At 35.6% G+C, this 26,383-nt stretch overlaps 1 protein-coding gene across 1 annotated transcript; it reads right to left on the bottom strand.

Annotated features, from left to right (window-relative positions):
- Positions 1-1,993: 1,993 nt before the first annotated feature.
- On the bottom strand, positions 1,994-22,628 carry nckap1l (NCK associated protein 1 like). The gene is made up of 31 exons (XM_051123453.1): positions 22,447-22,628; positions 21,034-21,144; positions 20,847-20,939; positions 19,840-19,896; positions 19,612-19,754; positions 18,444-18,534; positions 17,944-18,081; positions 17,733-17,781; positions 16,865-17,021; positions 16,680-16,736; positions 16,483-16,579; positions 16,218-16,327; positions 15,401-15,533; positions 15,201-15,282; positions 14,881-14,939; positions 13,905-14,050; positions 13,437-13,569; positions 12,223-12,342; positions 11,754-11,893; positions 11,546-11,677; positions 10,641-10,859; positions 9,702-9,832; positions 9,352-9,449; positions 9,114-9,207; positions 6,504-6,586; positions 3,899-3,979; positions 3,370-3,463; positions 3,162-3,278; positions 2,773-2,882; positions 2,254-2,343; positions 1,994-2,165 (listed from the first exon to the last, which is right to left on the bottom strand). The coding sequence occupies exons 1-31, from the start codon at positions 22,534-22,536 to the stop codon at positions 2,049-2,051; spliced, it is 3,372 nt and encodes a 1,123-aa protein (XP_050979410.1). The 5' UTR covers positions 22,537-22,628; the 3' UTR covers positions 1,994-2,048.
- Positions 22,629-26,383: the final 3,755 nt, after the last annotated feature.

The raw sequence follows: 26,383 nt of genomic DNA, 5'->3' as shown, positions 1-26,383 counted from the left end.
TCTTTCCTGTTTTGTTCCTTGTTAAGTCATTATTGGTTAATCACCCACACCTGTCCTTGTATCGTTAGCACCCCTTTATAAGTTGGATTCAGTTCATTGTTTGTCGTCGGATCTTAAAGTTATGTTCGGCACCTAGAGACGACCTCTACAGCCCTGAATGTCAGCGGAGACCACGTCAACTAGATGAGCCCCAGAGACGGATCCCCAGTGAAGACTTCGTCACCTAGATGGCCTTTGGCACAAGACCGCGGGAACCAGATGAGTCTTTTGCGTCTGGCCAGAAGAGAACTGGCCCCCCCGACTGAGCCTGGTTTCTCCCAACGATTTTTCTCCATTCTGTCACTGATGGAGTTTTGGTTCCCTGCCGCTGTCGCCTCTGGCTTGCTTAGTTGGGGACACTTAATTTTCAAACAATATTGTATACTATTTGAACTGAACTGAGCTGAATAGTGACATCATTGAATTCAATGATGAACTGTCTTTAACTGGAAATTGAGTGTTTACTGTTGTCCTTTTGCATTATTGAGGCACTATTTCCTATTTAATACTGCACAGCTGCTTTGTCACAATTCTGTATTGTTAAAAGCAGTATATAAATAAACATGACTTGACTTGTTTTGAAATAGTTATTTCATTAGTTATACCTCCATCTTATGGTTGTTCAGACATCTTTTATTCAGTCCAAGTAGGCTAGATCACATAGCTTTTTGTGTGTTGGATTAATCTTTTATTTAATGGTTTCCCGAAGACACTGTTTTTTTTCTTACAAGAAAAAAGGACAAATAAGGAAAAAAGATACAACTTTCTTCGAATTAAAAAGACAATCCCTCGGCTCTGCCGTGGTCTGTCATCCCTTTAGCTTTACAGGGCTCCCTTGACCCTCTGGCTCAGGACATTCTGCTGAAGCAGGATCAGTGGTGGTGGCATTAGCTATTAGCTATTTGAGGCCACTAGATGGGGCTGATGATGGTGAAAGGAGAAGAGCTGAATTAATAAGTGGAGACAGAAGGCTCCAGAGACTAAAGACTCCAGAATAGTAAATGATCTATTAAAGAATAAAGCCCACTGGGTCTGGCTAAGGTTCAGCCACTAAATTTAGAGGTTAGAAGACGTGCCCTACATTTGAGACAATACAGCTCTGATGCTGGTTGTGGATGATTGAAGGCCTTGGAATCTTCCAGATACCATGGAGCAATTTTGGGCTTATTTTTGAAGAGAGACATTGGGGGAGCAACAATAGTGTGTTGCAGTTCCAGATGAAACAGCAGTGAAAGTGTGAGAATCACAGGAAGCTAAAAAGAAGGACGATAAAGAAGAAATTCCAAAGAAGGAACATGCTGCTAAAGAAATCTCCAAGGAAATGTTTACCTGCATGAGTATGCTTGCTCCTGTTATTGTGTTCTACTAAACATCCTTTGTATACATTGTATTCTTTCTGAATATTATTTAAAATCTCTTCCTATAAACTAACACACTAGTAGATGTGAACATAACAAAACAGACACATATTATTATTTTTTTTATTTATAACATTTTCACTTTTAAATCAATTTTTTGATCATTTCTAGAAAAAAGCTTTAAAACATAAATGCATTTAAACAAATACAAATGTGCACAATCATAATCATTATACAGCACAGTCTAGAAATTATTTTAGGATTCTAGCAGATCATTATTATATACTGGTTTAGATGCTTCTGCTAGGCACTGAGTTTTCTGCTTACATTGTTAGGCAATAAAGAAGACAAAATGCCAAAAATGTGCAAATTATAGTTATCAGTGAGTTTGAGAATGATCTACATGAAAATACAGCTTTCAGTTATTAATCATCATGACAAGAAGGTTAAAAGTTAAATTATTATTATTATGTGCAGTTCTCTTAACACATTTCTCTATATTGTTATTTTACCCCTAATTTCACCAGAGTCTGCTGGAATCAACTTAAAGATAAATATCCGCAATACAAATTAACCCAGCTGAATATCAGTTTAAATTGTTAAACTATGATACATATAAAAACAAAGTCATGATTTTACATCCTCATAAGTTTAGCCCATAGTGTGGATGAAGATCTTGTGCACCTCTCTGTAAGCGTTTCGAAGGAGTACATATGGAAAACACATTTCCAGCATGTCTTGACTTAAGAACGGTGACTGCTCCACTATCTACAACCAAAAGAATACAAAAGTAAGATTTGTATAATAAAGCATTTTTAAATTCTAATAATTATTTTACTCTCCATAGGTTTATTACCATGTGTAGAATGAGATAAACTGAATCTCTGTTCTTTATTTCCACTCGCTCCACATTCTGACCTAACTGCAGTAAGATAGATGATGCCACCTGCAGGAAGAGCATAATCAAATATATTAGATAAAATATTTAATTAACACTTCACAATAAGGTCTGATTACTTAATGATTGGTGCATTAACTAACAGTAACTAACAATTAGCAATATATTACAGTTACAGTATTTACTAATCTTTGTTAATATTAGTTAATAAAAATACAAATGTATTTAATGTTAGTTCATGTTATCTCAGGTCCTAATATTAATAATGAAATTAACATTAACCTAGATTAATAAATGATTTAAAAAAAAAAATGTTAGTTCATTTTAAGAAATATACATAACAAATGTTAACAAATAGAACCTCACGTGAAGCATTACCAAGTTTTTCAGTACATGTTTGCTATGGATTTCTGAATGTGAATGTATGGAATGATAAATACTGAATTCTTGCTGTGTATTCAATAGTTTGTGATTCACCTTCAGAAATTCTTGAAGTTGTGTCTGGATATTTTTTCTCTGGACAGTGAACATAGCAGCAGCAACATGGTTAACTGCAGTGGCCAAGCAATGAATGTTGTTTTGGTGACCTGTTAAAGAACAAGTAAAGTTAATTTGAGTTTAAGAAATAGTTCAGCAAAATACATCTTCAAATATTTGATATTAACTGTAAGTACTGGGCTTTTAGAAGTCTATATACATCGGTCATAATGTTTTTTTTTTTTCCAGCAGAGCAAGTAAAGACATTCTGGAGTTTATCTACATTCAGTGATCATCTGCTCATCGTACTGGTTGTTTTCGTCGACTTATTGTCAAGACTACATTTGCATTGCCTCTTGTGCAACTCCTGCTCTTCTGCCTAATATTACCTCCATGTTCTCGGCTGTAAAATGAGTTTGGATCCAGGCACAGGGTGGGTAAAGACACGGCTATAAAAACCAGCAGCAGGCAAGAGATTTTGAACTCCTCCTCAATAGATGAGTTGTCTGGCAGGAAGAATAATGAATTATGTATTGAAGAAACTGGATTAACTAGGCACATTGTTTCAGACAGACAAACTTCTATATGGTACTGCACCTGACTGCATGTTTGCTATCGCCGAAACCAGCGCAGGGTCAATCTCACATGGCAAACCAGCTGCCGAAGCCATTTCATATACACTGAGTGTCACCTACACAATCAGAGATGGACAGACAATAAAAAAAGAGAAAAGTTTTGAGATGAGGTATTTCTTATGATGACACACAGTTGTGAAAAAGCACTTTAATTTGTCACACAGGTTTTTTTTAGGTCAAGTCACATTTATGTATGAGTTTATACAGTCCTGATGATTTCAAAGCAGCTTCGCAATAAAAGAGGAAAATGTTGTAATATTCATAATTTATGAAACTAAACTATGAAACTTTAATTTCTGTGGGAAACTGCTCTACAGAAGACAATAGTGTCTTTATTTAGCTCAATTTAGTTCAGTGTTGATTCCATTTAGTTCAATAATGTCAATGTTGCAGAGTTCAAAGTTTTGCATTTATTCTTTCTCTCTTCCCTACAGACAGATACGAACTAACCGAAGAAATGTTATTCCAGTAACAGTGATTCAGTGATTTACCTTGATGTCAGCGTCAGGGTAGATAAAGTCCTTTAGACATTTGATGGGTCTCATTAGAAATGGGCAGTGTCTGTCCATGATCTACAGATAGACATGATCATTATTTACATCCTGTGCTCACTCATACAATAGGCAGTACATTATAACATGTAAAAAACTATAATGCAGTTACTTTGATGTACTGTATATACCATAAAATGCTATACATAGCATGGCAAATACAGAGGGGATTGGTGTATTTTTTAAAACTTGAAATTATTTATGTCAAGCTGTAGCTTTTTGTATAGCTTGACATATATGTGACCCTGGACCACAAAACCAGTCTTATGTTGCACGGGTATATTTGCAGCAATAGCCAAAAATACATTGGATGGGTCAAATTTATCGATTTTTCTTTTATGCCATCATTAGGATATTAAGTAAAGATCACGTTCCATGAAGATATTTTTTCAATTTCCTACCGTAAGTATATCAAAACGTAATTTTTGATTAGTAATATGCATTGCTATGAACTTCATTTGGACAATTGATTTGCATCAATTCGTGGCAGTAAATGATGAGGTATCATATCGATCTCAAGTGCAGTATGGAGTACCACAAGGCTCAGTACTAGGGCCGTTACTCTTTACGCTTTACATGCTACCCTTGGGTGATATCATCAGGAAATATGGTGTTAGCCTTCACTGCTATGCTGATGATACCCAGCTCTATATTTCTTCGCGGCCTGGCGAAACGTACCAATTTGAAAAACTAATGGATTGTGTAGTTGAGTTAAAAAATTGGATGACAAGTAATTTCTTACTGCTAAATTCTGAAAAAACAGAGGTGTTAGTTATTGGGCCTAAAACCTCAGCGTGTAATAACCTAAAACACTGTCTAATACTTGATGGCTGTTCTGTCAATTCTTCGTCATCAGTTAGGAACCTAGGTGTGCTATTTGATGGTAATCTTTCCTTTGAAAACCACATCTCTAGTATTTGCAAAACTGCATTTTTCCATCTCAAAAATATATCTAAACTACAACCTATGCTATCAATGTCAAATGCTGAAACATTAATTCATGCGTTTATGACCTCACGGTTAGATTATTGTAATGCTTTATTGGGTGGTTGTTCTGCTCGCGTAATAAACAAACTCCAGCTGGTCCAAAATGCAGCAGCTAGAGTTCTTACTAGAACCAAAAAGTATGATCATATTAGCCCGGTTCTGTCTACACTGCACTGGCTCCCTATTAAACATCGTATAGATTTTAAAATCTTGCTAATTACTTATAAAGCCCTGAATGGTTTAGCTCCCCAGTACCTGAGTGAGCTCTTATCGCATTATAGTCCCTCACGTCCGCTGCGTTCTCAAAACTCTGGCAATTTGATAATACCGAGAATATCAAAATCAACCGCGGGCGGCAGATCTTTTTCTTATTTAGCACCCAAACTCTGGAACAATCTACCCTACAATGTTCGGGACGCAGACACACTCTGTCAGTTTAAATCTAGATTAAAGACCCATCTCTTTAACCTTGCTTACACATAACAAATCCACATTCTTATAATTCAAATCCGTTAAAGGATTGTTAGGCTGCACTAATTAGGTCAACCGGAACCGGGAACACTTCCCATAACACCCGATGTACTCGGTGCATCGTCAGAAGAATGGCATCTACGCTAATATTAGTCTGTTTCTCTCTTATTCCGAGGTCACATTAACCACCAGATCCAGTCCGTATCCAGATCAGATGGTCACTGCAGTCCCCCGGATCCAGTCCGAACCCAGCCCAGACGGTGGATCAGCACCTAGAGACGACCTCTACAGCCCTGAATGTCAGCGGAGTCCACATCAACTAGATGAGCCCCAGAGACGGATCCACATTAAAGACCACATCACCTAGACGGCTGTCGGCACAAGACCACGGGAACTTTGGCCAGAGGAGAACTGGCCCCCCGACTGAGCCTGGTTTCTCCCAAGGTTTTTTTCTCCATTTGTCACCGATGGAGTTTTGGTTCCTTGCCGCTGTCGCCTCTGGCTTGCTTAGTTGGGGACACTTTCTCTTAACACAATATTGCATTTTATTTTATTGTTTTTGATTAACTACCTTTACCTATAATGTGAGTGTTTAATGTTGCCTTTGGCATTGTTGATGTACTGTTTCCTATTTAATACTGTACAGCCGCCTTGTCACAATTCTGTATTGTTAAAGGCGGTATATAAATAAAGGTGACTTGACTTGACTTGACAAGTTTAAAGGCAATTTTCTCAATATTTTGATTTTTTTGCACCCTCAGATTAAACTATTATAAAAATTATAACTATTATAAATAGTTGTATCTCGGTCAAATATTGTCCTTACCTAACAAACCATACATCAATGGAAAGCTTATCTGTTCAGCTTTCATATGATGTATAAATCTCAATTTTGAAAAATGTACACTTATGACTGGTTTTGTGGTCCAGGGCCACGTATAACTACAGTTTTTTTTTTTGTTTGTTTGTTTGTTTGACATTTACTATCAACATTATTATTGGATATTATTGTAATATATATAAATATAGATCCATTGACCCATTGTGAGCCATTTCAACATTAATTTACATAAACACAGACATTCACCTCCTCCAGAGCACCTTGGACCATAGAGCGAAATGACAGAATCACACCAATAATCGTCATTCTCTTCAAAACATTCTCACAGCCTGATGGAAAGCATTGGATAAGTCATATGAATAAAACAAAATAAAATAAGAGAAGAACAGAATAATAAATGGGTAAAACATCCTCCAGTTTATTAAGCATGAATACATTTTAATGAGTAAATAAATAAATAACACTAAAATTGTATTTTATTAAAACAAAACTAAAAACTATAAAAACTATAAAACTATTATAAATTATATTTCCTGCCTTTTAATTTTATAGTATATTGGTATTAGCAATTCTCTTATATTTGTATTTCTAGTACAGTTTTGCTATGTCTGGTTATTGTATTTTTATTTATTTATTTATTTATTTATTTTTTATTTTTTTAATTTTTTTATTTATTTATTTATTTATTTATTTATTTTTTATTTTATTTTATTTTTTTTTTTAAGGGAGCTTTAATATAGAGGAGTCATTTGTGTGAGAGAAGAGCTGAAAAGAGAGTGGAAGAAGAGCTGCATATTTATACAGATTGGTCAGGAGTGGTTTAAGCATTTAGCAAAAATTATCTCACCAGATAGTGAGAACTAGTCTTGGACAGATAGTTCACCTCCTGATTCAGTTTTGTGTGCTCAAGAAACTGAAGCTGCTCTTGCCAAACAGTCTAGTTCAGTCAGCACTCCATTGTTGTTTTCTTGGACCTTACCACTACTGATAAATAATACGTATTGCTTCCTTTTAATTCAGCTGATTTTATTTTTATTTATTTATTTTCACTGGCACTACCAAAGTGCTTCTAAAGTAAGTGTGTGTGGTGGCTCATGCATAAACAACTTAAATACAGTGGCATGCTAAACAACATCCAAATACTAATTTAATAAGGGTAATATAATACTTTTTTAATTAATGAAAGAATACAGAAACACATAACACTACATTAAGTGACGTTCTAAAGTGAATATTTAATCTAATAATCTAATCATGTCCATTACCTTAGAGTCTATAAACAGCTGTTCTTACATTTATGCATTTACCAGATGCTTTTTAATCAAAATGCCATAACTGGATCTTCTAGTGAAATAACTTCTCTCCAGTGATTTATGTCCCGTCATGAAGTTCACTAAACTGCAAGCTAAGATCTGCCTACATTCAGTCACCTACTGATGGACAGAACCACATCCTGCTCTACATTTTTTTTTTTTCCATAATCCATTTTACTCGGAATGTACGTCATAAGACAGAGGAAATGACATGTCCCTACCTCTTCCACATCACAACTTTAAGTAGCCCCGGGGGAGGTATATGAATTAGTTAAATCTCATGCTTGAGCCATCAGTGGAAGATATTATAGCAGCAAGCAGAGAGATCAATGGTTTTTGTCAAGCTTTTGAAACTAAATGCTCAACCAGGCATAAGAGCATCAGTGAGGCTGTTGGGCAATAGGGTCTGGACCACTCTTTCAGTTCATCCCAGAGTTGTTCAGCAGGAGTTCAGGCCTAATCTTCGTGCAAGGCCAGTCAAATTCTTCCACACCAAACTCAAAAACCTGTATCTGTATAGAGCTCACTTTATGCACAGGAGTATCAATATACTGGAAAATTAAAAGACTTTCCACCAGTGTTGGGGAAAGTTACTTTTAAAAGTAATGAATTACAATTTTGCGTTACTCCATGAAAAAATAACTAATTACGTTACTTAGTTACTTTTAATGGAAAGTAATGTGTTACGTTACTTTTGTGTTACTTTTTAAATCTGGGCAGGGCTTGCTTCTTTTTTTTAATATGAAACAATTCTAATGTAAAAGCCCTTTTACACCAAAAGTGAAATGAATTCACCTCATGCTAAAAGAAAAGTACATTTATGCAGGAAATCACTCTTCAGCTATAAAAAAACGAAGAAGCACATGTTAGTTTATCTAAAGTAATTTGTGCTTATTAGTATGGTTGAATTGCATCACCGAAGGTCAGCAGCAAAGACTGGTTAATAAAATGGGATTAAATACATAAAGGATATTTGTTTCATTCAACATATTTAATTATTGCAGGGTTGCGTCATATTATGAGTTTGCATTTCACTGTTTTTATTCATTTTGATAAATACTGAATCTGTTTTTTGTGAGTGAGATGAATTAATGCATGTTCACATTTAGTCTAGAATACAGTAACATCATGTTTACTCCCAATTTCCCGACAGGAGACTTGTCAATCAATAAAGGGGGAAAAAAGTAACTGGCGTTATTTATTTGAAAAAGTAACTCAGATATTTTCTTAGAAATTCCAAAAGTAATGCGTTACTTTACTAGTTACTTGAAAAAAGTAATATTATAACGTAACTCACGTTATTGTATCAGGCAGTTAATTTATTTGTTTTATGATATATATATATATATATATATATATATTTTTTTTTTTTTTTTTTTTTAATTTAACAATAGAGTGGTTTTTGTGATTATTTTTTAAAAAGAAGAATGTTAAAAACAACAGAAAACTATGTAGGATGAAAGTTTCTAAGTACTGACAGATTAAATTTATGCTTAAGTAATAAAGCTTGAAAGTTTGAAAATGTTGAAAACTGTAATTGTACCTGTCAGTTTCTTTTGAAGGTCACTCATTGCTTCAGGATTCTCAAAATTAGCTCTCATTTGTACCAGGACATCCATGTTGTCACTTACAAGTTTCTTACAAGAAAACAACAACATGATTTAATTCAATCTAAAAAATCTAATTTATACACTTTAATTAGCTACTTAATTAGCCATGTTGTACATTACGTACATTGTACATAATTCAAAAGAATTTCTTTATTTAGAAAAAATTCATACCTTCAGTTCTCCAACTTGGGATATAATGTGCCACATGAGGTTCTCATTTAAAAACTTCAGTCCGTAAGGGCCAATCAGTTCAGCCAATGATCGCAAACCTACACAGAAAAAAGTCACCATAACATCACAATATGGATTTTGTCATCTATCCATTTAATATAATAATATCATTTTAAGTACAATAAAAAAACAAGTAGTGTGAGCTTGTATACATAAGGATTTAAAGATATTTTCACACATATTACATTATTATTATGTATACAAATCCAGTAAGCTATTAAAAATAAAATAGTGAAAGTGAAATAAAATATTTAGCTATTTAGCTGAAATAATATCTTAATTTAACTTACCACAAATGTCAGAGTATTCCTCAGCATGAAAGCTCTGCTCATTCTCAGTATTCTGGTTTACAAAACACTGTGTGGTTGGACAGTGGACTATGAGAGCACTGCTAGCCTGACGCAAGAGACCCTCTAGAAACCTGACAACAGGAGACCAGAAACCATTTAAACCAGGAACACATTTAAACACATTTACCACAATTAAATTAAAGACCACAAATCTGATATTCAGAACAACAACATTCCTGTGAATATTTCAGCTTATTATGTGTGCCCCAATTTCTGTCAACGGAACCAGCAATACAAATAATTTGTTGAATAATTTTTTTTTTTTTTTTCAGTCAGTTCTTTCTTTTTAGAAAATTGGTCAAATGGCATTGAAAAATCCATTTGTTTGGACCACTCTCTCTATTATTCATTTGAAGCTGTTTCTCAGTCAGTAAAACAGAAAGTATTGAGATACTTAATAAAGCAGAGAACAAGAAGCACTGGATGAAGGGGATATACATCAAAAAAGATTGAAAAAATTGAAAAAATTCATGCAACTATTTGAGAGGTAACTTAGCTGTGACGTAAAGCAGCCATTCAAACTGAAAGTGTTTTTGTGTTTGCCCACATTGTTTTTCACTTGTTTTCATATGTAAAAATAAATAAATAAAATAAATGATGACGCTTCTCTGCTTCCACTATAGAAAAGTGAAGCCAAAATGTCCTAGGTATGTCCACTGTCATCTTGTGGTGATTACATAATTTAGAGAGTGAGTTTGCGCAGTAGTGATTCATTTGGAGCCTGAGTTTGCACAGTAGTGATTGTGATTGTGAGGTGGAGCCGTGTTATCAAAGTCTAAGGGATACAGACATGACTCTGTCACTGATCCACCGCCTGGTGGTAGTGAGAGAAAGTCTTAGTTTAGAGGGAATGGCCCTGTTAATTTAATGAGGACTTACCAGTTTGTATAGAGCGTTGTAATGGTCTGTGCTCCATATGAGTCCAGTGGCTGTGTCTGCTGCAACAAGACATTCTTCACCAGTCGTGTGACATCAATGTTAATGTAGCAGCTGAGGCTGTGCAGACTTGTAACATATGCTTGAATCCCAGAAAGCAGGTCAGAGGGCCGGGCAATTTCATGAGTGCTCTGGTTGTAGTTGGCCATCTGCACAATTACCCTGTAAACCTCTATTCGTTAGGTCGCAGTAATGCTGACTGAACAAAGCAGTGCATGGGTAACGATATATCAGATGCATGTGTTTTTATCAAATGCTTTTTCAATTATATTTTACAGTTTTGAAGGCTGTCTCTCTCTCTCAAAGGAACTTTAAAGGAATATTCTGGGTTGAAAACAAGTTAAGCTGTTGACAGATACACTTAATAATGTTGATTACCACAATTTTTTTTTTTTCGTTTTTTTTTTTAAGCTAAAGTCTATATTACAGTGAGGCACATATAATGGAAGTGAATGAGGCCACTTCATAAAAGTTAAAATACTCTGCTTCAAAAGAATAACCACAAGACATATATCCATGTTAACGTGATTATAGTGTGAAAAACTTTTCTGTGTAAAGTTATGTCCAATTATATAACTTCATTACCATGACAACATAATGGTTTAAACCGTAAAATGACTGCAACCAACTTCAACAAATATACAGTTTTAACAGAAACATTATATGCTTCATGTTTATTCTTTTACTTCCACTGTAAGTGCTTCATTGTAATCTAATTAAATTTTTTATTATAAGAAAATGAGGGAACCTGGGATATTCCTTTAAGACAGTGTAATTAAGAGGATTTTAAACAAACTCATCAGAAAGTTGTGCAGTTTCACAATAAATACAAAAAAAACAAGCAATACTTGTTGAGTCTGATCTCCAGTTGTGTCAGCAGAAACTCAGCAGGTACAATGATGTGTTTAAACACAGTGAAATCAGCACAGATATTGTAGGAAGTGCACAGTTCTGTCAGCGCCTGGTGCATCTTATCCAGACTACAAGAGAAGAAAGCCAGTGAGATTTTATATTTACAACTAAAAATATTATAATATTACTATCGATGTTATGTACTTTGTGACAATAACTCTGTCCTTCCTGAGGCTTTCCGTCCCTGGTTTCTCTTTAGGCACATCTCCTTTCTTTGGTAATGACTTTTTCAGTTTTTTATTGCGTGCTGTACTGATGGTCTCAGCACTGTGTTTGGGCAATAGCTAAAACACAACACAACACTGTAAGAAACACTGCATGCTTATGACAATGAGGAAAGATGGTGTAGAATCCTACAATGGTTTTACGTTCTTATCTGCTTTTTTCTTTTAAAAACTGTACACTCTTCATGAAGCTTTTTTTGGAGACTGCCTAACCACTGTATAATATTCAGTCAGAGATACTTTCAGAGATATTTATATCTGATATTACATCTTAAACCTAAATCCAAACCTCTTTAATTATAATTTTAATTAAGATTTATGTTGGTTGATGGCTTTAAGTCACACTGAACCATCTGGTTTAATATGTTTTAAGTAACTGTGAAACGTACCTTCTCATGTAGGTTACATTGTTCAGCACATATCTCCAGAACAACCGTACACGTCTGACGTGAAATCTCCTCCAGAAAGGTCACACACAGCTTCAAGCTTTGGTTCTCTATTTCTTCATTCTAGTCCATGCGCACATGTGCATTTAGCAAGAAACATATGACAGAACATCATTTAGTAGTAGTAGCAAATAGTGTTTCAGTTTTTCCTTTGAAAATGATCTATGGTAGAATTTCCTTAAACCCACACTTATTGGACATCAGAACTAAATGTGGCATGTACTATCTAGATGATCCTGAAACAAAAATCCTTTGATAAGATATCACAAAGAATTAAAGCTAGAATTAAAGCTTCTTGGTGCAGATGGACACCTGGAGGTCTGAGGGCAATCTGAGGGCACCAACAGAAACACCCCTGGCAAAGTGTGGTTTTAGATGATATCAGCATAAATCCTTATCATTTTTTGGTGCAAATACATTAAAGTAACTTGACATTATCATTAAATACCAGCAATAATAATTTTCATTTTGATTACATAATAATTGCAATGTATACATGTCAAAGTCAGACATGCCCCTTTGCCAGCTGTGATGCCTGGTTACTGGTTTAAACTTCACCCAGGTTTTTAAAAGATTTTTGGGTCAGCACACCTTAATAGCTTCAACATTTGATTGCCAATTAAGTTTAGAATACAATGAATTTAGGCCCCGATTATGCAGAGCTGTAATAGCTCCTAAGGGTGGATATTCTGATTAATCGCAAATTTAAGTTTTTTTCTATGTATAAACTCTTTATGTAATAAACTATGTTTCCGTAGTTTGTGTTGTCCCTTATCAGTGCAAAATTATCACAAATTAAAAAGGATTCATGCCAATATTGTCCAAAACCAAAGTTTGTTTCCAAACTTTTGGAGGGCAGTGTATATATATGTATGTATATATAGATGTAAATGTATTTCAATTATTTTTAGTAAGAAACATTTACTTTTTTACTGACCCTCAATCACAGTTGAATCTGTAAAAGTATAGTCTCTATTGTTTGACAAAACTCTGGGTTAAGATTCTCAGAAGGCAGACAAGCTAACATCGCTGCTGAAGAACTGTGCTACACTACTACCTTTAATAAATTCTTCTCCCCACAAGAACTCTGGTCAAGCTTAACTACATACGTATTAGAGAAATCTAATACACTGGTGACTTAGTCTTACAGTACTGACCTCCTCTGGACAGAGCGGATGGAGACACTGATTGAAGTGTGAACAGATGACTGGGAAAGCCATGAGGTAGCGCTGCATGGACACATCCTCACTGTTCTGAGAGAACAGCTTCTCAAACACACGCGCGTGGAAACTGAAACAATGCAGACATGTGAAATCAACAGAAATATCTGTATCTCCAGCAGTATGCATCTCTTCTCCATTTACATCTTTAAGACTCAGTGGATTCATAGATTATGCACACTTCAACAGTTAGGAATAATAATAATAATAATAACTTGCTAGATTCTGTCATGGTAACTTTAATCATATGAATTTTTAACAGTGTACTGTATAAGTTTGTGGTTAAATAAATACATATTCTATTTTTAATGTCATAATTATTGTTAACATATGTGGATGGCTTTTACACCATAAAACACAAATGTGCATCTATATTAATGTCACAGTTTCACTCAAGTGACTCACCAGAAAATAGAGAGATCAGCTGTCTCACAGAGGAGTTCATTCACACTGTCCATCATCCTAGTGTGAAACTGGGCCATGTTCATGACCTTGGCAAGGTCAGGGTAGTCCTTTAGTGCCAGGGGAGCTTTACCAATACTGGTGTAAGCCTGAAGAATGCAAAACCTTTGTGTCATCAGATCTGTAATGGTTGGCATAACTTTTGATGGATTATTGCGATTACATCAGAGATGTTATGAATACTTTAGTCTAGTTGAGTGTGTACTAAATGCATTTATGCATTTGGTGGACATTTTTATATAAAATATGGCTGCAAGTAAAGATTATTTTGCTAATTGATTAACTGGCCAATTATTTCTTTGAATAATCAGTTAAGATGCAATTTTCTTTTTTTTCACTAAAAAAAACAACAACATGCTATTCTATCTTACTAAGAGTTGCCCCCCAAGTGTGCAAATTGAAGGCCATAAAAACAAACATAGTAAATGTAGCCTATGCCATATGTTATGTGCAAAATTAAAAGAATGACTAAGTTTTAAAGAAAAAGGCTAAATAAAGAAATAGCTAAATAAATTGCTATAATATTCTGGAACATTTTTCTAGCTTTGTTAAGAACTAGCACTGTGGTTTCCCAGTGGGTGACACAGGTAAATTTGGTGTGCTGTACATTAAAGAACTATGATTCAAGATTTAGTAACAATACAGATGTTTTAAAAAGTGGAAGAAAATCGAAAAAATGGCAATTGGGTAAGCATTTTCCTCCTGTATACTTCTGTGAGATCTAATTGATTAGATGAACAAACTCTCATATTTTCATTTAAAACATATTCAGGAAATTTCAAACAAGGACCACAGTAAATAAAATGAAATATACAAAAGTCTTCTTACAGAAATTCGTTTTTGGCTATTTTCTTTCATTTCTTTTTTTTTTTTTTTTTTCTTTAGGCTTCAAACTAATTCAGTTTTGCTTAAGCTGTACCTGCAGTCTTAACCAGTCCAGTCTGAATGGTTTTAGGTCAAACTCTTCTCCAGCATCCACTGTATAAAAAAGATCATCAACAAATATTTAAAAAAAAAAAAAAAGAAGTAAATCTCTATGTAACAATTAGATTTTATATTAAGTTATTATATAACTTATAATATAAAAAACTTAAATAATAGTAAGTAATAGCAGTTTTCAAAGCAGAACTCTAATTTCAGAGTTCACAAACCTAAACAAATCCAACTTGATTAAGCAGTCACAACACTCAATAAAAATGCTGTACTGCCGCTACTTATGAGAACAAAAAGTGAACTCACAGTGCTTGAGGCTCATTGCAGACAGAGTTGAGACAAATGATGACATAAGAACTGATTCTTCCTCTGGACAGACTAACATACCCTGAAATGAGAAGACAGAAAATGAAGGAAAACTGCAAACCTTCTGATAGAATTGCAGAACTTTTTTTGGTGCTTTTTAGTTCCCTTCTGCAGAAGTTTAGTGCCATGTGCCATAGTACCTGAATGGTGTCATTCAGCGCCAGAGCATCATACTGTGACAAGTACTGAAGATGGTAGCGTTGTATAATATATCTGTGTTGAGCCAATAGAGTGCGCAGCTTTTCCATGTAGTAGAGGAGCTCTGCCATCTGTCTGTATAACAAAAATATGTAGCATGTGAACATGTGTTCATGTGATGGCACATTTAACACAAAAGTGAAAGTGAATATTACCAAAATATAAAACTTTCCAAGTTTACAAAGTCACCAGTGCCTAATTTTTTATTCTATAAAATGTAATAGCAGTTTTCATAGCAAACATAATGTGTAATTCTTCAGTTAGAGGCACTTTTTCTTACTTTAAAACTTAAAAGGAAAGAAAGAAAGAAAGAAAGAAAGAAAGAAAGAAAGAAAGAAAGAAAGAAAGAAAGTTTTTGTCTGATCATAGCTTTCATAAACTTGAACTGCTTTTATGTGATGGTACAGATTTTGCTACTGTGTGACAATAAAAAAAAAAATATTTATTTATTTATTTACTGAATCTCAAATACTGACACAGTACTGTAATACTCCACACATAATGAAGTAATGATATAAAGATCTTAAAATTAATCACTGACATTTAGTCTGTCACTCTGCTGTCCTTTTCTGATATTTCCATTATAATCAGAAAGTTTTGGGGAAAAACATGTTGTATAAAATGTTTGTGTTGTTGGTAAGTGAAAAAGATGTGATTAGCGAATAATGAATTAAAATAATGCAGAAGGTCACATATATTACAGATGTGTTGAACGTGGAATGCTTTAATGCTTACACACTGTAGCTCAGTGAAACTTACGAGTCTGTATAGTCCTCTGGGGTCTTGGTTTTGGGGATATTCTCAGCATGACGCACAAGCCAGAGCACTTCATCACGGGAAAATGACAGCGCCATGAACACAAATAAAACCTAGAAAGGGCGCATATACTGTACAGTTCATGTCACAGACATTTGAGTTAATGTACTCTATGCCCTACCACTCTATATTATTATAATTTATTCGCATTTAAATATATAGCAAAGAATGCAATAAATAAATAAATGAACTAATAATAATAATAAACCTTGGGTCCAAGCAGTGCAGGTTCATCCTCCAAAACTTTGGTAAGTTCCTTCAGGGCACTTCTCAGGAAATGGCGCTTCTCTCTCCGCAATGCCCCACTGGAAAACCCATGAGATGGGTGAACATTTAGTCTGCAGTCTGGAGTCTGTTAAATGCTTCATGCACATTTGAGATGTTTGAAATACTTCAGATGCTCACCAGTTAGTAATGACATACTCTTTACATTCTTTGATGTCGGGAATGCGCTTACTGTATCTGGGGAAAAAATGGTGAAGATAAACTGTTTACATTATAAGATCTGTGAATAGATCAAAATCTTAAAGTAACATTCATTTGTGACAGGCTGTTGATATATGCAGTTTCCAGTGTACTGCTTGCGTTACCCTTTGAGATTGTCGAAGAAGTCCTCTGAGAGCTTGTGTATGTTGAGAACCTCGTCTCTGACGACTGTGATGTACAGGCCATTACGGAGGGCCATCTTCCATAAATTCTGAGAGCCAGCATTGGTATTTAGACTGCTATGGCACAACAGGAAGCCAACTGACAACCATAAGACAACAGCAAATCAGTATAAATGTAGTGTCTTCAGACATTGGTGCTGTATGAAATTACTAGTTTCTAAGCCTTCCAAGTATGCAATTTGTTGCATATAGGGTTTCTCAGTTGGTTATTAATTTTATTGCAAATTTAGAATACGTTTTGAATGCAAAATCTCTGATGAATCATAATTTCTTTCATGATTGTGTAAATATCTGCACACATATTTCACAAATGGATAGTGAATGAGAACCAAGTTTAAAGCTTTAATTGCAGCACCAGTCAGACTACCAATGCACTAATACAGGGGTGCTCAACATTGGTCCTGGAGATCAACTTTCCTCCAAAGTTTAGCTCCAACCCTGACCAAACACACCTGAACCAGCTAATTAGGATCTCAAGGAGCACTTGATAATTATAGACAGGTGTGTTTGGTTAGGGTTGGCATTTTCATTATTTAAATAAAATATGTAGTATAAAAATTGTAGGAAAGCACAGTTCTCACAAGGCTTTCTTGAGCCCAGTAATCCATTCCAGTGAAATTACGCAAACCCAGAGTGTTTCCACTATTGATTTAGAGCAGCCATCTTGGTTTATGAACAGAAACTATTACATCAGCATGGTTTATCATTGTTTAGTGATGTTGATGTATTAATCAAATATTGGAAGATTGCACTGAAATTACACGTGTCCTTGTATATAACAGATACTCACTGAGGATCCAGCGCTCCATCACCTCCATGGACAGATACTCACAAGCCATCTAAAAACATTGTTCAGTGTCAGTCCTTTTTACAAGCAACCAAATGCACAACTGTTTACTGACAAATCATTGACTGCAGTGGCATTGTATCATCAAAAAGCCAAGCTAAACCACACAGCTGAACTGATAACTGATGATCTGCACAGTGGAAGATGTACGTACAGTGTCACAGCATGCAGGGCTGAGCATGGCGGCCGGGGATGCCAGCAAAGACAAGAGCTGAGCGCTGCGCCACTGCTCAGCAGAAAGATTTCTCCGCGGATACACCATTTGCAGTGAGAGAAGAGCCTCTGTCACAGACTGACCAACACACATCACAGACATTCACATCAACTCTAACCCAGTAAGTGAATCACTCAAAGACCACAATGACTATACTTAAGCATTTGAAGAGTTATCTATTCAACCTTTACTAGTTTTTTTTTATTATTTCTCTACAATATGGCTGCACAGAAAACAGAAACCGGGCCGTACGTGCCAAACACTAGAATATAATATAAGACTGATGTTAATGGAGGGGTAGACTGAAAACACTCATTTTGCATGTCATAAAAACATTATTTTGTATATATATTTGTCTATAAAAATAATTTTGTTACCAACGTTTAAATATGTGCTTTGATTGAAATCACAGTTACTACAGTATATCTAAAAGGACTGACCTTGGTGTGGGGACCAAACTCCTCTGAAAGTTTTTTCCAGGGATGGTCATACTCTATAAACATCTGACCAAGTCGAGGGAATGAGGGATCACTACACATAGTTAAAATGCACACAATCAGATAGTGTACTATCATAGATTTTTGATATATAATATTATCCTCACATAAGTCTTACTGAATTTGTATTATGTTTCTGAAACAAGGACTGTTGGCTGCTTCAACAGACAGATACAAGCCAATAAAATCTCTGCCCAGCCAGTTGAAAATGCACAAGATAATGGATGTATTTAGATGGATGGACATAAATAATCAACATGCTTCTAAGAGTACTTGATTGATTGTAATAATAATATTCCTACAGGAATATAAAAGTTAATGTTTTGCATCTAGTCCTGAAGTAAAACAATGACTAACTGCATAAATAACTCAAATTTGGCTGTGTGAAAATAAAATTAATTTTCAGAATAAAATACAATGCAGAGTTGAATTAAACTGAACATTAATGGGACAGAAAAAGAATGATAAAATATTGTCCTTGGTATGAGCATCACTACAATATAGTAAATACAAGTCAGTTGTCTATGTTGCTTAAACGCAAATGTGTGTAGATTTATGACTGTCAGAATACATAAAAATACATAAACATATACAAAAGGAAACATAACCAAGAAAAGTCACATTTACATTTACTGCATTTTTAGAAAAAAATCTAATGGGCAAATGTTCTCACATCACATCATCTGAAAGAAAAGCCATTTACAAAATCTGAATTCAGAAACTGATTTCAGACTATATGTATCAACAAATTTAAACTGAAATATTATGTGTGAACAATCAAATCATGTGTAATTGAAAAAGTTAATATTGATATTACATGTACATTATATTCAATCCAGTCTCATGGTAATATGTAAGTATTGTACAAGTTGGTGATTTTATATGAAAACCTGATTTGTAGGAAAAACGTCACCATGAAGGTCCACCACCAAACCTAACCTTCAGACGATCATGTTAGCAGATCGTATAAAAACTGATGAATGAGAAATTCGCAAAAGTGCCAAATAGGAACATTACATGAAATTGTGTGAGTATGTTTGCCACCAATTTGTAAAATACTTATAAACTGCTACAACTGTTTTTACATAAATGTGGCCACATGGTCTGTTACCTGTTTCCATTCGAGAACTCATATGCACAGTTATACATTCCGACAATCACCTTCTTGTCATCAATGCGGGACAACATGTATATTACTGAGGCGTAAGTGACAACAAGGTCCAGGTAGTTCTTGGTGAGGTCAAAATTTGAAGCCTGAAGCAGATCATGACAACAGATTAATGTAAAACCATCTCTGCGTCCTTTAATTTTCTATTTTCTCTTCAAGAATCATACTTACTATGTTAAAGTAGCACTGGCAGGCATCTATTGTGTTGAGCAACTCATAAACATTGTCCTAAAGACAAAAGATACAATTTAATAAATTAATCAATAAATTAATACTGATTAAAAATGAATTTAAGATAAAGAATACTGATACTATAACAAGAATAATGAAAATATAAATAGTTTTAGTTAATGTGGAAAATTAACATTCAAATTTGGAATCTGGTGGCTCTTCAAAACACTTTTTTAACTTTTATATTAAGGCACAGTGCCATAAGCCTCACAAACATTTAATTAACAAATCTATCAATACCTTTTCTCAGAAATTCCTCATTTTTTCACCATCAGGCTGAGACAAAGGTTAGTGACACCTTTTTAAGCTTAGCTCCAGTAATATTGAAAGATTTACCTTGCTGATGTAACAATCCAACAATTATTCAAAGTTTGTCATATTCCAGTATCTCATGAAAAATGATGCACATCCATAGATGGGGATATCTGATCTATGCTGATTTTTTAAGTTGTTATAACATTGCCTCTTTTCAAAGAATGTCAGGTCAAACATCAGCAAACTGCAACTAGCTCTAAAGACGTCAGGGCCCAAAATACAATTCCATTTAATAATTTAGAAGACATTTTTAGTCTTTGCTACTTATCATTAGTGTTTGTCTATATGTTAAATGCCAACAAATAGCATTTTATTCAGACAGGTGCAAAGAGTAATATAATATATACATATCTGAGCAGTGGTGAAAGGAGGTAGGAAAAATAGCCTTTGTGGTCAGTTTAAACAAACACTGCACACATGTGTCTAAAGTATTTCAAATTACCTGTATTAAATGAAGCTTTTATTTATTTATTTATTTATTACAAACAGTTGTAAAGATTTGTCTTCCTCAGTTCAAGTAGATTAAGCTGTACTTGCATAACTAGAAACTTCTGCCTAGTAATATTACCAAAATGGCCACCAAATGAACTTGATTTAACTTCACAAGTAGTTTAATCAGTTGACATTCTTACCCTGAACTCCATGATATCTAAGAAGGACTCATAGTAACTGTGCAGGCCCTCCAATACGGCAGACTTCTGCTTCTGTATGCTGCTCAGATGTTGCTGCAGAAACATGATTGAAAAACAGGTAAATATTCAACATTTGAGCCAAAAACACTGACAACAATTAATCAATTTTTACCCCATGAATACTCACACTGCCACCCCTAATGTCAATGTTGGGAAATTTTCTGTTGATATATTTTACGGCAGACTCTGTGCTTTTGTCAGTGAAGTATGATGGTCTTCGCTTTGGGTCTGTGCATACCTGAAAAAAAATGCATACATGACCCAAAACCTAGAATTCAAAATCACGTAAAACACAAAATGCCAGAACAAATATTCCATAAACTGTACACGAATTTGTGATCGCCTCAGTCCCCTTTAAATGTCATAAGAAAGTTGCGTCAAACTTCAATCGGCTCCTCCTGTCTTTCAGCGCGTTCTTCTTTTTTTCAATCCGCAGACCGCGACAATAGTGCGCAGAGTGAGAAACAGAGGACAAGGTGTGTGTTTATCAACAGATTGTTATAATATCTGCATATGTGCGGTTCTTTGTCATAAAAGGAGCAATCGGTTCCCCATCTACTGTAGTTTTCGCTGTGTTCACCCCTCATCTCACCACAGCTGACTTTATAAAATGATCATGTTTCCATTTTCATTTGAAAATTTAACGTCCATAATAATGCATATTCCAGTGCATGTGCAATAAGGTTTGCATACTTAAGGAAACAGGGTTGTAGTAGAAATGCAAACCGTAATTTTGTGTGTGTGTGTATATATATATATATATATATATATATAATAGAGGCCTGCATAACCTTTGGCCTTTACAGCATGAGTCACTGTAGAGCATTGATCTCAAACTCAATTCCTGGATGGCCACAGCTCTGCACAGTTTAGCTCCAACCCTAATCAAACACACCTGATCCAGCTAATCAAGATCTTCAGCATTAGTAGAAACTTCCAAGCAGGTGCGAGTTGGAGCTGGTTGGAGCTAAACTAATACAGAAGCTTATGCCATTAGGGTTGGTCAAAGGATTTATCAATTGATATATTTGCACTATAACATTTGCATTAGTCTTGGGAGTGGATTAGTACTTTAGAAGCTCTACAGTGACTATACGTAACACTGGTTCTGAGACAGACAGGAAGTGCAGCCTGTTTGCAGTGTGTGTGAGAGAGATGTGGTTTACAGAAAGGTCCTGTTCATTTCCTGTGTGCACTTCCTCTTTCTCTACAAAACTGAGACAGAACTTTCTTCTGAAAACATGACAAAATACAATATATAAATGATACTTTTAAAAGCCCTCTGAATAAAATATGTATAATGTGCTTTCAAATCCCACCTGAATAATAAAAACACATAAGAAAAACGTAAAAAGCAGCACAGGATTTGAGCATCGTAGTTTCCACAAACAATCCAACAAACAAAGCAGTCAATTCAGTTTAGTGTGCTGAGAATCAATCACATATTCACTGCGAGTTCAAACTATCAAAATTTCACTCCTGACTATATCCGTCTTTTTCATGGGTTTGTGAATATTTCAAGCATCCATTTTCCTCTCACCTTTTTAATGTGGTTCATTCTAATCAGCACTCCTTGACCCCGGTCATTGAGTATGACCAGTTTTTCAGCCAGTTTGAACTGGTAGGCCATGATCCCTGTCCAGATGATATGATCCTCAGTGAAACAGTGAATGCTGCGGTCTTCAGAGATCAAGGAGACACCAAATCAACATTAACACCCATTCTGTAGAGAAGGCGGTGCTTACAGAGCTTCCGCTTTACATGTCTTATGACACATCTCAGCACGTTCACGCTCAACTTACATCTGTCTCACATTTTGATTGCATTCTTTGGCATTTATTGCACTTACTGAGCAAAGACAGGCCAAATAGAAACCTCAAAGTGTGTCATGGCTGCTGTTTCCTCATAGTGACTCAGTGACTTTACAGAAAAAAACAGCTTTCACTGTTTCACTGAATCCTCTGTTGTCCATGTTACTTAACAAATCCATGTAATCAAGTAAACTTAAATGAAAAGTGTTTAGTGTTTCAGTGAAATGAAGTTGTTCTATGAACATAATACTGGTGAGTAAATTGAACAAACAGAAAAACGATGCAGGACACAGTGAGCGACTGAAGGCCAGGAACAACATTAAAAAGGAGTCATGTTGCTCATTATTAGTCTACATAGAAGATGCAGCTTTTTCATAGTCTATATTGGTTGTATTTTTCATTAACATTTATAGAAACCTGGAAAATACGCCAAGGGTGTATGAGATCATGATCAAGATTAGCCAAAAACAGTGACCCAGTCAAATTCCGAAGGACAAAAACAAAAACCATGCTACATTTGATGTTGTTTAAACTGTTTCATTCAGATATACACCAATTAGGCATCACATTATGACCACTGACAGGTAAGTGAATAACACTATTATCACTATTATACACTATTATCTCTTCATCACAGCACATGTTAGTGGATGGGATATATTAGGCAGCAAGTGAACATTTTGTCCTCAAAGTTGATGTGTTAGAAGTAGGAAAAATGGGCAAGCGAAAGGGTTTGAGCAAGACTGACAAGGGCCAAATTGTAATGGCTAGACAACTGTGGCTAGTACACCACGTTAAGTGCGCCAAAACGGTATTTATCGTTTGAATTAAGTATTAAAACTTACAACATTTAAGAGCTGAAACTTTTTTTAAAATCACAAGCAGGATTGCCAATTTGGCGTGAGATTTACATGGTAAGAGTGAGAGCGTGAGACAGAGCCTGAAAGCGTGTCGCACGCCAAATGCGTAAGAGTTGGCAACCCTGATATAATAGTATTCTAGGGAATTTTGTGCTTCTAATTTTATAGCAACAGTTTGGACAGGACCCTGTTCTATTATAACATTACAATGCATCTGTGTATAAGGAAAGGTTGAAAAAGAAATGATTGCTTCAGTCAGTGTGGAAGAACTTGACTGGTCTGCATAAAGCAAAGTCCTAAACCCAGCTGCATAAAGCAAAGTCCTAAACCCAGCTGAACACCTCTGGTGTGACTTTAAATGCAGACCTTGAGCCAAAAGCTCAACACCAACTACCAATGACTTGTGTGTGTAAAGTCATTTTAGACTGCCAAAACTGTTGCAAAAGAGGATATACAATTTTTAAACACATTAATTATGTTTCCATCTTTGTTGCCACAGTTTTGGAAGTGCCTTTTTCTGTTCTAAAGAATGGGGTTTCCCAATAATTTTGTCCCTATAGTGCAGGGGTGCTCAACCCTGGTCCTGGAGATCAACTTTCCTGCAGAGTTAAGCTCCAACCCTGACCAAACACACCTGAACCAGCTAATTAGGATCTCAAGGAGCACTTGATAATTACAGACAGGGATGTCTGATTAGGGTTGGAACTAAAACTCTGCAGGAAAGTTGATCTCCAGGAACAGGGTTGGCCACCCCTGCTATAGTGTATGTATAAGTCATTGGTGTTTGGTGTTGAGTTTTTGGCTCAAGGTCTGCATTTGAAGCACACCAGAGGTGTTCAGCTGGGTTTAGGACTTTGCTTTATGCAGACCAGTCAAGTTCTTCCACACTGACTGCAGGGTTGCCAACTCTCACGCATTTGGCGTGAGACACACGCTTTTAGACTCTGTCTCATGGTCTCACTCTGCCCATCTAAATCTCACGCCAAACTGGCAACCCTGCTTGAGATTTTAAACAAAGTTTCAGCTTTTAAGTGTTGTAAGTTTTAATACTAAATTCAAACGATAAGTACCGTTTTGGCTCACTTAATGTGGCGTAAATTGTAAGATGTAGCGCTTCTGTTAACGCCAGAGCCATTGAAAAACAGAGCTGCGACAAACTTTGATCTGGCTGGCGTCGCTGCCACGCGGTCACGTGATTCATGGAGCTCTCCAAACAAACCAACGTTGACAGTACATGTGAATGTGTTTAAGTAGGATAGAGACGACAGCTTCACTATACAGGCATTTGCAGCAATTTTTGGTAAACATTACAGCATATTATGCATTGATTTTTACGTCAATGACTTTTACAGTATAACTTGATTCTGGAGAGTGATGGAGAGGCAACTCTTTCAAAACTTATAGCAAAAAAAATATAATGGTTACTATAGTTAAACCATGGTAACCACAAATTAACCATGGTCTTGCTACACTAACCATAGTTTAACCATGGTATTTATATTAAAACTATGGTTATACAAACGGTAATCAATGTTCTGATGCTTACAATACCACTGTTAATGCTTTCAGCAGTGGACAGGGGTCAGCATGGGCACCCTAACTGGTTTGTGGCTATGCAGCCCCATACGCAACAAACTGTGATGTACTGTGTATTCTGACACCTTTACATCAGAACCAGCATTAACTTCTTGAGCAGTTTGAGCTGCAGTAGCTCATCTGTTGGATCGGACCACATGGGCCAGCCTTCGTTCCCCACAGGCATCAATGAGCCTGTCGCCAACAGTTCAAAACACTTCCTTCCTTGGACCACTTTTGATAGATAATAACCACAGCAGACCGAGAACACCCCACAAGAGCTGCAGTTTTGGAGATGTTCTGAACAATGGCTAGTTTTTCAATGGCTCTGGTGTTAGCAGAAGCGCTACATTTTACAATGTACGCCACATTAAGTGAGCCAAAACGGTACTTATTGTTTGAATTTAGTATTAAAACTTATAACACTTAAAAGCTGAAACTTTGTTTAAAATCTCAAGCAGGGTTGCCAGTTTGGCGTGAGATTTACACGGGCAGAGTGAGACTGAGACAGAGTCTGAAAGTGTGTGTCTCACGCCAAATGCGTGAGAGTTGGCAACCCTGCAGTCAGTGTGGAAGAACTTGACTGGTCTGCATAAAGCAAAGTCCTAAACCCAGCTGAACACCTCTGGTGTGCTTTAAATGCAGACCCTTAGCCAAAAACTTACCAAACACCAAACACCAATGACTTGTACATACACTATATGGACAAAGATATTGAGAAACCCCATTCTTTAGAACAGAAAAAGGCACTTCCAAAACTGTGGCAACAAAGATATAAACATAATTCATGTGTTTAAAAATTGTATTTCCTCTTTTGCAACAGTTTTGGCAGTCTAAAATGACTTTACTCATACAAGTCATTGGTGGTTGGTGTTGAGTTTTTGGCTCAAGGTCTGCATTTAAAGTCACACCAGAGGTGTTCAGCTGGGTTTAGGACTTTGCTTTATGCAGCTGGGTTTAGGACTTTGCTTTATGCAGACCAGTCAAGTTCTTCCACACTAACTGAAGCAATCATTTCTTTTTCAACCTTTCCTTATACACAGATGCATTGTCATGTTATAATAGAACAGGGTCCTGTCCAAACTGTTGCTATAAAATTAGAAGCACACAATTCCCAAGAATACTATTATATGCCTAAACATTTAGATTTATACTCATGGAAATTACTAAAGTACTCAAACCTGTTCATTAAAAGGGGTGTCCCAATACTTTTGTCAGTATAGTGTATATC

The sequence above is a fragment of the Labeo rohita genome, chromosome 11 (genome assembly GCF_022985175.1).
Source record: "Labeo rohita strain BAU-BD-2019 chromosome 11, IGBB_LRoh.1.0, whole genome shotgun sequence".
NCBI lineage: Eukaryota > Metazoa > Chordata > Actinopteri > Cypriniformes > Cyprinidae > Labeo > Labeo rohita.
This window is presented reverse-complemented; position numbering and strand designations above follow the sequence as displayed.